Source organism: Chiloscyllium plagiosum, chromosome 8 (genome assembly GCF_004010195.1).
Source record: "Chiloscyllium plagiosum isolate BGI_BamShark_2017 chromosome 8, ASM401019v2, whole genome shotgun sequence".
In the NCBI taxonomy this organism is placed as follows: domain Eukaryota; kingdom Metazoa; phylum Chordata; class Chondrichthyes; order Orectolobiformes; family Hemiscylliidae; genus Chiloscyllium; species Chiloscyllium plagiosum.
Window position 1 is genome coordinate 105,780,453 of NC_057717.1, and position 14,229 is coordinate 105,794,681.

General features: G+C 42.5%; 1 protein-coding gene across 1 annotated transcript; it reads right to left on the bottom strand.

Moving 5' to 3' along the window:
* Window positions 1–267: 267 nt before the first annotated feature.
* Window positions 268–13,714, bottom strand: cdc37 (cell division cycle 37 homolog (S. cerevisiae)). The gene is made up of 7 exons (XM_043695024.1): window positions 13,414–13,714; window positions 10,746–10,854; window positions 9,881–9,996; window positions 5,957–6,079; window positions 4,252–4,434; window positions 3,292–3,363; window positions 268–1,551 (listed from the first exon to the last, which is right to left on the bottom strand). Exons 1-7 carry the CDS (start codon window positions 13,678–13,680, stop codon window positions 1,405–1,407), a joined length of 1,017 nt encoding a protein of 338 aa, XP_043550959.1. The 5' UTR covers window positions 13,681–13,714; the 3' UTR covers window positions 268–1,404.
* Window positions 13,715–14,229: the final 515 nt, after the last annotated feature.

Here is a 14,229-nt window from a genome sequence, read left to right on the forward strand (position 1 = left end):
AGTGGCAGAAATGCAGATTTGAAGTTACAATCAAAGCAGCCATGGTTTTATTGGATGGCCAAGCAGGCTTGAGGGGCTGAATGGCCTACTCCTCATGAACTGGATGGTTCTAAGCACCTTGCAATCAAACTGTTGCTTCCATCTTGGAGGACTTCAAAACTGCAACATTGATATGAGTGCAGTGTACTGTTAACAAAGACAGAAACTATGACTTCACATTTGAAGTGTTCCCTGAATAATTTGATATCCATGACACTAAGACAGTAATTTACTGCATCATATTTTATTTGCATTCATGGTGACCAATAACAAGAAACTTAAGGTTACGTTTACTACCTCACTCACTAGCAGCAACCAGCCCAGATTAAACAGGTCATACTATCAGGTAGTATCAGCAACATTGGCCCCAACAGAACAAGTGTCCCCAATCTAATCGGTGCAGTACATAGGATTCATGAAAAGTTGAGACACAAAGGGAAGGAGTTAAACTCAACGTAGAGAACACTATTGTGGTTTCAGCACAGTATTTCACAAGAACTGAATATAAAAGCCCATGTTGAAATTGATGCAAATCCCTCGCCCAAACTCAAACTGAAAACCTATGAAAAACTCAGCAATCTGCATACATCTCCCTCACCTCAAGAAATGGGTTCAGATTGCAGCAACTAAACATTTGGCTCTGGAGTCATACAGAAAGAACACTCAAATATGAAGTTACTGCTCATCAAGGTTTAAAAAGAAACACAATAAGTATCAGCAATAATTCTAGTTAGGGTCTCTACTTGTTATTTTCGTACTCCTGTTCCAATTTTACAAAGATATGAACAAAGTCAATCCTACAGACGCCTCTCACCCCATCATTTTGTAGAATTTCCAACAAACCATGTTCCAAATTCTCTCTTCCCCAAGTTTTGTGTAGGGTCCAGTTCCATAGGCAGTAGTAGCTCACTCACTCTCAATAGTCCCTCTCCCATAAAACCAATCTTAGTACACAGGCCTCAGCTGAGATCATCAGGAAGCTGCTCATGAGGACATCACTGCAGTGTCCCACTTGGGTAACTTGGCACCTTCCCAGCTGTATGGCTCAGCACCACATGGAATGATGCACATGGACTCAAGGAAGCAATGGGGGAGGTCAGCTCACAGTCTGACAATGGAGGTGGTTTCACTGGCACAGATGCCAGCTGATCCAGTTACTGCACAGGAGTAAGGCAACCTGCATGCTCTCAAATCTTGTGTATGTTTTCATACAAAAAGCAGTTGATTCATATAGGACTTTAATCTTCCATTCAATAGATCGGGATATTGAACTTACATGGACCCCCTATGGGTCAGTGAACAGGATGCAGTCTGTAACCCAACACAGCACTTAAAACTAGCAGATATTGAAAACAAAACACAAGTTTATTTTTCCTCACTGCTTTCCTTTTTAACTTCTTCATACACAGGATCCTCATCTTCCTTGCTCTTCTCTCCTTCCTCCTCTGCAGCCTTTGCATTTGGAATCCACAGCCCAGAGTCAATGCAGCGTTGCATGTGGTACTTGGCTTCCTGAAATCAGAGGTCACTTAGTTTCCAGTATATTTGAAATAGCCCATCATTGAAGGTCATGACAGAAATGATTTGGATGTGAGCAAAAGAGGAATAGTTAGTAAGTTTGCATATGACACCAAAATTGGAGGTGTAGTGGACAGCGAAGAGGGTTACCTCAGATTACAACAGGATCTGGACCAGACGGGCCAATAGGCTGAGAAGTGGCAGATGGAGTTTAATTTAGATAAATGTGAGATGCTGCATTTTGGGAAAGCAAATCTTAGCAGGTCTTATACACTTAATGGTAAGGTCCTAGGGAGTGTTGCTGAACAAAGAGAAAAAGATTTACAAGGATGTTGCCAGGGTTGGAGGGTTTGAGCCTGGGGGGAGAGGCTGAACAGGCAGGGGCTGTTTTTTCTGGAGAGTCGGAGGCTGAGGGGTGACCTTATAGAGGTTTATAAAATCATGAGGTGCATGGACAGGATAAACAGACAAGATCTTTTCCCAGGGGCGGGGGACTCCAAAGCTAGAGGGCATAGGTTTAGAGTGAGGGGGGAAAGATATAAAAACGGAACCAAGGGGCAACATTTACATGCAGAGGGTGGTACGTGTATGGAATGAACTGCCAGAGGAAGTGGTGCAGGCTGGTACAATTACAGCACTTAAAAGGCATATGGATGGGTATATGAATAGGAAGGGTTTGGAGGAACATGAGCCAAATGGGACGAGATTAAGTTAGAATATCTGGTCAGCATGGACGAATTGACCAAGGGGTTCCACACTGCAAATCTCTATGACCAGGAAACTCTCAACTATCTCTAAACTGTACTTTCATATGAGTGCCTGGAGCAACACGAGGTCAGAGTCCAATCAAGAACAGCAAAGTCTGATCATCATCCAGTATCCAGATATACCCAACCTTCAGCTGTGGTCAACAGATAGTCAGGATTACTTCAAATCTTTGCCATCAGTTTACAGTATAGAAAACATGGAAATCAATGGTTTTGGGTTACATACAGGAAAGTCAAGGCTACAATTAAATCAATATGACTTTAGTGAATGGTGGAGCAGGGTTAAGGGACAAAATGATGTATTTCTGCTCTCATCTTTTTTGCTTAAATGCCAATTTACTTCTGTTGGTTTCAGAGTGTCAGAAGACTGGGTCTAAACCCGACACCAGGAGTTGAACAGGTTATCTAAAGTAACATGACGACGAGGGTATCATTTACAGTTCCTTCTGTTTCCATTACATTGAGGGGTGCTGGATAGTTAATGATTGTTACAAATCCCACACCCCAATTCAATTCCTATGAATCCAACATAGAAATCTCTTAGCTGCTGTATTTAACTGTCCTTTTACCTCTGATTGTCCCTCCCTGGTTCTACAGTCTGCCCTCACATCTCATGTTCCAAGGCAGGATTGCTGCTATAAAACAGGAGCCAATATAACCAGGCAGAGATCAGGGATTCAGTAAGGGCGAAAGCCAGTTCCATGCCCATCATGTACCACCCAATGTGGCATTTCATTGGTTTTTCCTCCCCTTTCCAAGTCACCATTCTCTCAGAGGGACCCTCCTAGCTGTTAGGATTGGCTCTAATATTTGACCATCTCTGGGAGATGCCAAAAAGTGATGCCAACATGACATCAATTCTTTCACATTGAAGCAACTTTCTAAAGGAGAAGCTGGCATATGAACAGAACAAATGGCTCCAGGTTAATCAGGAAGCCAACCTATACACAGTGCAGGAAATACTCACCGTTGGGTCCATTTTGCTAATGACATCCTGTAAAAGTTGGATATCTTTTGAATCAAAGCAATTCTTCATCTCCTGCAAAGACAGAGGGCCAAAGACATCGGAAGCAATCTTCAAGAAGTCTTACAAGCAGAAAAACAAACCAGAATCTTACTGAGAACCAAATGCTAATCATTTAGGGAGTGGGGAGTAACTTGGTAAACCATTCAATGATTGCTAATCCTGAAACTCATGATACACAGCTGCTCAGTTACCCTGAATTATCAACAGCAGATTTCAAACTTCTAAACGTAAACAGAAAATGCTGCAAATCTGTGGAGATCAACTTAATGTTACAAGCATGTGATGTGAATTGCTTTACGTGATTAGTGGAATGAGCAAGTCACTGGCTTGGCCAACATTTAGTGCCCATCCCTAACTGCCCAGTTACAAGTCAGCCATGTTGCAGTCAGGCTAGTGCCAGACTAAGTAAGGGTAACATTCCTCTCCCAAAAGGACATTCAAGAACAAAGTGGATTGTTACCCAATCAGTAACCTAAAGCCTTATAAATCTGGGGGAGAAGGGGAAAGGGGAAAGGAGAAACTCGTTTGGAATGAGATTCCACTCTGTACAAGGGTGCAGAAAACCTGTTAATTACGAGAGCATCAAGAAAAGGTGAAACCAGATGCTGCTTCTGCTGAGAATTTCTGGTACCCTCCTTTACCCAGCACCAATTATCTGGTGACCAGCTTCACATTGTTGACGTTTAGCAATTGAACAGGATTGATCTGGAAAGGTAGAGTTACTTAACGCAATAGAGTCAAGCTCTCCACCCTATGCAGATATCGGGTGTGGGAGGGAGGTCAACATCCCTGAACAGCAAAGAGGCAAACAACAAAAGCATAAAGGAGGAACCATCTAATGGGTCTTTGGTACGACTCCACTGTCAACTCTAAGATGGAGGCATGAGAAAATCTACTCACGTCAGGAAGGTTTTCGTAGACCTCCACAGGATCAAGCCCACCAGGTCCCAGCCGCTTCTGTCGTTCCTCCTCTTCATATTCCTTCATCGCCTTCTCGATCCTTGCCTGAGCTCGACCTTTAACCCTCTCCTTGAACGCTCCCAGCTCATCGTTAAATGCCTCGATGTATTGTTTATCTGCTGTCTGGAAAATTGAATTGGAAAACAAGTCAACATGGCCAGCTCAAACACCAATTTTCAAATCCAGTCCAAGTGCCCCCTCTTCTCCAGTCAGTACATCAATTCCTGCTGGGTCAGAGTTCGACAGACTATCAGCAAAGTAACCATTCTTCACTCACAGCTGATCAGAGAAAGGTCAGCACGACCTATACCAATCAATAAGGCCAAGACATGTGAACCGCTACATTAATGGGATTGGAATATTAGGAGGAGGAAATGGGGAAGATAATGGTGCAGTTAATGTCACTGAACTAGCAATCCAGAACCCTATGGCAATAAGCTGGCAAACCCATCATGAGCAATGGTGAAATTGGAATACGTTAAATTCCACATCAAACAGATGGCCTAAAAACTACCATCTCACCACTGCGGATTGTCTTGAAACTCTCCTGCTTTTCTAATACTCTTCAAAAGGAAATCTACTATCCTTACCTGATCTGACCTACATGTGATTCTAATCCCACAGCAATGTGTTTGACTATTAACTGTGCTGGGCAATTACGGATGGGCAATAAATCTTAGTTTGAGAGCTTGGCCAATCAGTTCCCCGTAAACGGCTTGCTCATGCCAGACGTAATGGAACTGACCTCCCCCCTCACCACCTCCCCACGTCCTCTTAGAAGGATCTCAAGTGTTCAAGACCAAGATCTACAGGTTTCTTGAAGGCTTTTATGGGATATGCATTAACAGCGGAACACAGTTGACATAGATCACTAAGATCTTATTTAATAGGCAGAAGAGACTGGAGGGAATTAAATGACTTCCTGTTCTGATCTTAATAAGCACGACTGCTGACTTGTTTCCCCTTGAATATAGTACATCTCACAATGAGAACCATTGAATGAAATGAAATCCGTGGAGCTGTTTCAGATTGAAGTGAACAGTGTCACTGGAACAAGTGAATACATTTGTTCAAGTCAAATCATAACAGAATGTGACAGAGGTTAGGAGGAGGAAAGAGTTAGCCAGAAGTAATTTGGTGAAGGTGGTGAATATAAAGAAACGCCAAGCTTCTTACAGGGAAACAAATAGCAAATGTCTTCCTTCCTGTCTGAAACAAAGGAACAGCGCTCCAAAAGCTCGTGATTTTACATCAACGTGTTGGACAATAACCTTGTGCCACAAGACCTCTGATTTAGTCCACCCCAATCCAACACCAGCATCTCCACATCATGATTAAATGCATCAGAATAGTATGGATAGAATTAAATGCAAATCCATTGTGTTAAAGCAAGGAGCACTTTACCAATTCAAAATTCCTGGCAAACACAAAAGAAATTAACCTGATAAAAAGATAGAAAACCTGCCAAGTCAGTTATTCAATTCAACAGAGCACCAAAATTCACATCTGACTAATACCTTCAAGTAACTAACTGCAAGAGCCCAAAATTGGATAGGAATTCATAGCACACAAGGATCAACTTATTCAGCATGTGGAGTAAATATCAATTGTTTGAAATGCAAGAGATTTCCAGCTATTTCCATACCTTGATTTTGGTGAAGAACTGTCGGAAACAAGCTCTGGGATCCACCTTAAGGCTCTTGGCTAATTCCAGGATAAACTGCATCACGATGGTCTGGTGAGCTACCTGCTCCATCAGGGCATGCTTCTGCAAGTGGAACCCATAAACATCGTTTGAAGAATGCAAGCAAATCCTCTTGCCATACGTAATACAACCACATCCCTGTTAGGGTGTACTGCAAACAACCCCACTCCCCAACCAGAAGTGTCCATTTCTCCACATGTTGGAAGCTCGTTACAATGACAGTGCATTCACTGAACATCAAGCAACAATGCTGCCCCTTTAACAAGGTTGCTCTGTCCTTGGTTTTTCTCAAGAGGGGTCGTAAAGGCAGAGGTTCCAATTTGTCTGGAAATGGTTACTTTGAACAATGACAGGGGAGTGGCCAGTTCTCCCAGCTCAGGTTGTTTTCTTGTTTGGTTTACTTTTAGCAGCCAGTCAAAACCTGCTGGGGACCGAGCAAAGCAGCTACAGTGAAACGAGGTCTTGGCTGAACTTTCTCTGTACAAACTCCTGCCTGTAAGAACCTGTGTTTGAATGTACCTCTTGCTAAGGGGTGTGTTTTTGGCATGTTGCAGGGTTTGGAACGATTTCGTTATGGTCCAATATCATGGGTTATCAAATAAATTATTTGAAATTCCGTTTTCTTTTGTTGATGTTTCATCTGTAATGTTAAATAAATTCTGTTTTGTTTAAAGCTGAGTGGTTTGACCAGCTGCCTTCATAAAATGTTTTGGGGGTGGGGGAGGTGGGGGGGTCCAGCCTGTTCCACAGCACTCAGAAACAAACAGACACTGATATGTCACACCACATACAGCATGAAATAACAGAGGCTGAAGTTATCAAACTTCACATCCACACTGGCTACGAGACATTGACATCACATTGTCTGTTCTGAGTAGTTTTTCAAAACTATACGACTGTGAACCACGAGGACCAAGGGATTACCAAGTGAGTGCACCTGCAGCACACATTTACAGAGCAACATTATCTCACTGGCCAGAATTGTTAATACATTCTGCAATGTATCAGAACTGATTCACCTGCTTGGACAATAAACCCAAGCCCATTCCACATGTAAAAACAGGACTGATTCAGAACAAAGCAGCAGCTTTACACACAAAAGCATAAGCCTAGCCAAGGTACCAAATGATTACTTTGCATCTGACTCCTTGTGAAAGAAACCAAAGTGGAGACAGTGAATGGTAGAAACTAATAAAAAGGCTTAAAAAGGATGAATATACATCAAGTTGATGAGGATTGATATGTAGAGCTGATCTATGAAAGAAAATACACTGAGTGGTCTCACTAACAATTCCAGTAAAAGTACCCAGTTGCAAACAGGTTTGTTCAAATTCAGTCACAAATCAATGTATAGACAAGTTGGAATACAACACCAGACAGCCTCAAGTACAGGAAACATGCTAGATCTTTAAAATTACATCCCTGTATGTGATCCCATGCCTAAGTTGGACACTTGTGAATCAGCGACACCCTGTATACTGGAACCATATTCTCAAATTACAGGAGTGACAGTGACAGTTATTTCTCAATCGTTTTTCCCAAACAAGCCAGGACCCCAAAATAAATCCCCTCACTGAATGGGAGTAGTGCAAGAGCAGTAATCAGGATCAAATATAGATCCGAGAGGGAAACTGCAAAGGCATTGATCAGAACGTAGGAAGTCTCCTTAGGTACAAAGATGATGCCAGCGGATGGGAGACCTGCCAATGTTAAACTCTTTTGGAGCAAACAGGACAAGGATAAACCCAGCAACTGCAAACCAGACAGCTTCACCTCCATAATGACAGCTTTGAAAAACCAAAAACACAGTCCAAGATTTAATTGTGACTTGGACAAATGGGGCTTAATTAAGAAAGCCAGCACACAATTGTTACAGGCAAATTGTATTTCATGAATCCACTTTTTCAATCAGGTGAAGAAGATTTACAAAGATAATGTTGATGTTGCCCATATGGATTTCCCAAAGCCATTTGAAAAGAAGATTTTCACATGAAATGTGAGCATTTCAGGCTTGGATGGCATTTCCTGACCATTCCCAATTGCTCACCAAGGTCTGAATGAAGCACCTTGTTTAAGCGCTGTCATCTGTGGTGGGGTAGGTACACCCACAATCCTGTCAGGGATGGAGTTCCCGGATTCTGACCAAGTAACAATCAAGGAATGGCAATCTATTTCCTAAGTGCAGATAGTGAATGGCTTGCAGGGGAACTTGTAGGTCATTATGCTCCCATTTATGTGCTGCCCTTGTCCTTCCATATGGTTAAGGGAGTCTTGTGTTTCTGCAGTGCATCTTGTAGATGGTACACTGCTGCCAGTGTGGTGGGAGTCAGCGTTTAGGTAGCGGGTGGGCTGCCAGTCAAACTGGCGGCTTTGTCCTTGATGGTGTCAAGCATCTCCAATGTTGGTGGGGCTGCATCTGTCCAGGATAGACACAACATGAAATTACCAAGGTGGCTGAGGGGCAGGAGCTGCAACATAGTGGTAACCAGTTGGTTTCAGAATGGAACCACATTTTTGACAGGATTCCCCTAGAGTTGCTTTTCTGCTTCCTCCTTTAATGACCAAGACACAGATGTCCAGGGAATAATGTTAACAATTGCAATGGACAGAGGACTTAGAAGGATTGTGAACTCCCCAGGAGGACGGTGATGGACTTGAACATGGCCCAGAGAAGCTGATGGAATGGTAAATACATGACCGAGGCAGGTGCGGTAGTGTGAACAAGGAGAGATACTCTAAGAGGTACAATTTTAAACGGGGTGGAGGAACAGAGGTTCATGGACATACGTACAGAAACTGTCGAAGGTGGCAGGGCAAGCTGTGATTTAAGCACAGAATCCTTGAGTTGATAAGTATAGTGGAGGGTACATAAACAAGGATATTTTGATAAACCTGGACTTAACACTTTTGATCTCAAATGTAAAATTGCGTACAACTCAGGAAGGATGAGATGGTGTTATAGATGGGTACAGAAGACATTGACAAGAATGGCTCCTGATGAAGCTCAAGCCACTCCCTTTAGAAAAGAAAGAGTTGGCAGAACATTTGACAGAGCTGCTTAAAACAGGACACAGCGCAGACAAAAGTGGAAATGGAGAAACTACTCCCATAGAACAATCTCACAAGGATTGGGAACAAAAGCTGATTTAAGTTGACGGACTAAAGACAAATCTACACTATAACCTGGAATACAGAGTCTGTATCTCGAGAAGGGTCCACGTTAACTGTGGCTTTTGAAAGGTAATTGACAGCTATGGGAACAAAGGACATGGATAAACCAAGGAGTTTTTACAGAGAGTCAGCATTCACACTCTTTGCCTAATAACCTTGTGCTGTTCTATGGTCATTCTGGTTCTCGGATTCTATATTTTGAATTTCAGTAGGAGCTTGGTTAATCTGAAATCGAGATTTGTTCCTTGGTTCAGCTTTCTCAAGCTCAGACACTTGAACTTCCCAAGCAATGCAAAGCACTGGCTTCAGGTCAGCAATTATTGTCCATCTCTAAACAGTCCTGGTGTTAGTCAGCTGCCTCCTGGAGAACAACCATTTCACACCAACAGCAAATCAGGTTCCCTCAACGCACATCTAGGCCATTCCTGCTAAGAATGACAGATTTATTATCCTGAAGGACATCATGTACCAAATGCGTCACGTGGTAGTTAGAAGTGTGCCATTACTAAGATTAGTTTTTAAGTTCTTGATTTAACTAATTAAATTTAAAATTCCCCAACTGCCATTGTGGGATTTGAACTCATGTCGCCGGATTTGTAATCAAGTACAGAATTACTCTGCTGCCACACCTTCATTCTCATGGCACTTACGTAACGAATACAAAAGTCAAGACAACAGTGTAACTCACTGTACCTCTTCAACTTCTAAATCAATGCACCAGATGACAAGGTAGTTGGCAGTCTCCTCACACACAAGGTGCGGGTTATCAGATAGGTACTTCTGGCTGTCATCCCAACGACTTAACATGCCTGTGAACAGACAAGCAAGAAGTTAGTCAATTTTCACCTGCTTTGATCCTGACCAAGATTCAGTTCCACCAGACCCTGCAACACCTGAGCTAATTTGTCACTATTCACACAAGCAGCTATTGCAAACTGTGCACGAGAGGAATCACTGTTCAGCTGATCTGGTCTTGATCTCAACCTCCAGAAACACACAGAAAGGACTGTCACCATCCAGACTGAATTATTTTGTTCTCACTGTCTGTGCTTGCATTAAACTAATTTGCAAAGTTTGTGGCACTTAAGTATGCAATGCCAAAATCACAAAGGCCAGAATGAATTTGGAGTCTGTGGAATGACAATCAGTAACAAATAGAGTGGAAAACGCATTAGCTGACTTTCATATTGGAAACAACATCAACAGCAAAGAATAGCAATCACGTTGATCATTCAAAGGGAAGATGTTTAGTTGGCTGCCTTGAACTTACGAACTGGTGCCATGCACCAAATCCAGAATGGAAAGAAAACTAACACATTCAGAAGAGAATAAATAATCCACTAATAGCTGGGCAAATCGAGTAACCCTGGTGTTGATTCCATGGGAGAACAGCAGGCTAAGCTGGAACTGATTGATAGGAACTGAATTTATTAATCTGAGATTTCCCATCATGTGAACAGAGTATCTGTTATATCACATGGGCTAGTCAACTCGTTAGTAAATATTATCCAGACAGCTCTGGAAAGCCCAGTTATTCATACTCTCTATTTTCACTTACCAAAGTGCTTGATCTGTTTCTCATATTTTTCAACAAATGTCTTATGTTTTTTTTCTTTGTCTTCCTCTGTTTCGACCTTGCTCGATTCTGGAGTTATATTGATAACACTCTGAGGGACAGGAAAAAGACAAAAATCAGTGCTCACATCAAGCCTAATTTTTGTCTGTTGCAGTTTGCAAACCAACATCAGGAAGTCTTTGCCTATTATAGTATAATGATAGATACATGAGGGACATTTAAAGGAGTCTCGGATAGGGACATGGAAGATAGTACAACGACGGATATGTCGGTTAGTCTGATCTAAAAAGCTGGGACAACATCGAGGGCCGAAGGGCCTGTGCTGACCTATGTTCTTGTTCTATGTACAATGACAGACAGTAGACAGATTCACACAAAACAAAGACACTAGGTAGCTTGGTCTGGCCTAGATCGCACAGTCCTGTTAGAATAGGTCACCAGAGAGGTTCTCCCTTGTTTCCTGACCAATATTTACTCAACTATCACAAATGCGCATTAATGTTTTTGGGAACTTGCTTTAAATTAGCTGCTGTGTTTGCAACATCACAACAGTGTTTTCTTCTCCAAGTAACCAACTCACAAGTGCTTGTCTACACTGGAAATGCTTCATGGGATAACAACACAGAACATCCAGGGCAGGAATTAAGTACCATCACCATCAGTGGACAGGCAGAATTAAACAAACTCAAGGAGGCCGAAGGCAGGTAGGTCCCCTGGCCCTGATGGCTTGCACTCTTGGATCCAAAAGGCAGTAGTGACAGAGATTGGGGATGTTTTGGGTGTAATCTTCCAGAAATGCTTGGATCCTGGACAAGTATTACAAGTTTGGAAAACTGCTGTAGTGACATGTCTACTCAAAATGCCAGGGAGGCAAAAAGCAGGTAACTGGATGATTAGCCTCATGTCTACAGTCGAAGAAACACTGGAATCAAATACTGCACCAAATATTTGGAAAATCATAATCTAATCAAGTAAACTCACTGTGGTTTCATGAAAGGGAAGGTGTTTCTGGCTGATTCATAAAAGCTTTTTTGAGGAATTCTCAACCAGAGTAGATATAGAGGAAGCATTTGACGTGCTGTATTTGGACTTTCAGAAGTTGTTCAAAGTTAAGACAGAGGTTAAGACCCCACAGTCTTCGAGGTAATGTACTGGCATGGAGGGAGAAATGGCTAATGATCAGGAAACAGCAAGTCCAGAAAAGGGGTCCTTTTTAAGGTTCTAGGAGAAAGTGAGGACTGCAGATGCTGGAGATCAGGGCTGAAAATATGTTGCTGGAAAAGCGCAGCAGGTCAGGCAGCATCCAAGGAGCAGGAGCAGGAGAATCGACGTTTCGGGCATGTGCCCTTCATCCTGAAGAAGGGCTCATGCCCGAAACGTCGATTCTCCTGCTCCTTGGATGCTGCCTGACCCACTGCGCTTTTCCAGCAACACATTTTCAGCTCCTTTTTAAGGTTGGCTACCTATAACCAGTGGGGTTCCAGAGGGATCAGTGCTGAGGTCACAGCTATTTACAATATTTGATTTAAAAATATACTTGTAGGATAGGAGTAAATGTACTGTAGCCAAATTTGCAGATGACAAAAATATGCAGAAAGACAAGTTACAAGAAGGATGCAAACAGTTTAGAGACAGATATGGTTGGTTACGTAAGGCGGCAAAAAATTATCTTCATTGAGTACAATCTGGGAAAATATCAAGTTCTTCATTGTGGATGGGACAAAAGAACAGAACATCGCTTCAGAGGTCAAATTGCAACACAAAGGGACTGGGGGATACTTGCACATGAAACACAAAGCTAGCACACAGGCGCAGCAGGTCATCAGGCAGGGTAATGGAATACTAGCTCTTATTTCAAGAGGATTGGAGTTGAAGAGTAGGGAGACCTTACATGCAAAGGATTCCTGTTGCACAGTGATCGCACCCATACCTCTGAGCCAGAAGGTCTAGTTTCAAGACCCTCCTGCTGTAGAGATGGTAATGTCGATGAGAAAACAAAATCTGACTGCAACTTTACAAAGGTGAGACCACATCCGGAGTACAGAGAAACTTTACTCACCTCATTTGAGGAAAACTATATTTCATTGGAGAAGCTTGACTACAATGCTTCCTGCTGTTGAATGATTGTCTGAGGAGGAAAGGTTAAGCAGGTTGGGACTCTACTCATTGGAGAGAAGGAGGAGAGCTGATCTTATGGAAACAGAGGACAGGAGCAGAAGCTCTCTGGCCTGCTTCGTGATCCAATACAATCATGGCTGAACAACCGAGCTCAATCCTCTCATTCTGCCCTCCCACCAATCTCACCAAGACATGTCAGATCCTTATGGGGTTTGACATGGTAAATGCTGAGGATGTTTTGTCTCATGGGGAAGTCTAGGACCAAACAGCACTGTCTAAGAATGAAGGGGCACCAATTAGAGTGAAATGAAGAGGAATTTTTCTCAAGGTGGAGACACTTTGGAACTCACTGCCAGAGAGCACTGTAGGGGTAGAGTGCCCATGCATATTACAAAGATTCCTGATCATTCTGTGGGGGCAGGAATATGAAGGGGGGGAAATCAGCCATGCTCCTATTGAATGGCATTGGTGGCTAGATGGGACGAACAGCCTACTCCTATTTCTTACAGCTTCAGATTTCAACCTGACCAACCTTGCTGAATCCCTCTTTACTCAGTGTATCTACATTCCAGGGCATTGCTTTTTCTTTCTTCTTCAGCGATGTCCCTTTCTTATCCCATTCCTTCTCCTCCTTTTTCAGTTGTTTGAGTTCAGATTGTAACTTTTCAATCTCTTTCTTTGCATCATCTGTTTCCAGCAGCTGCAAATCCTTCAACTTCTTCTGGCACTCACTGAGTTTACGCTTACAATCCCCGCATGCCTTCTCATATTCCTCTCGCTCTTTCTGCGCTTCCTCCATCCGCTCAATCCGAGCCTGAAACAAGCAAGTACGGGTTCTTTAAGTAATTTTAAAAACCAAAACTATTTGCAACAAAAGGATATGGTGCAGCATTGTACAACATATAAAGTATATGAATATTTATTCAAATAACAGTATTATTGTGATGCATACAATTACTCAAATTCACAGTACAGCTGTACATGATACAACATGGAATCACTGCTACAAATCCAGGCCCAAATCAAGGACAGAGACAGAGACAATACACTGTCACATTCTTGGGTCATTTGGTCATTAAAGCAGGATTTGTTTGCCTCAGGCTTCACAGACACCTGACAGTCCAAAAATGGTTTTTTTTGTAAGTGAGTAAATTACAGCAAACGTGCAGATACTTTGCTTCTGCCAAAAATCAGAAGTTATGAGACCAATCATTATTTCAGAATGCATCAATACATTTGCACTACAGTGCAGTCTGAAGCAATGATCTGTTTCCCGAGATGTGGATATTAAAATGAAGCAAGAAAGCCCTGTTCAGGTGAATACTTGGACTCTCACACCAGGACTGGG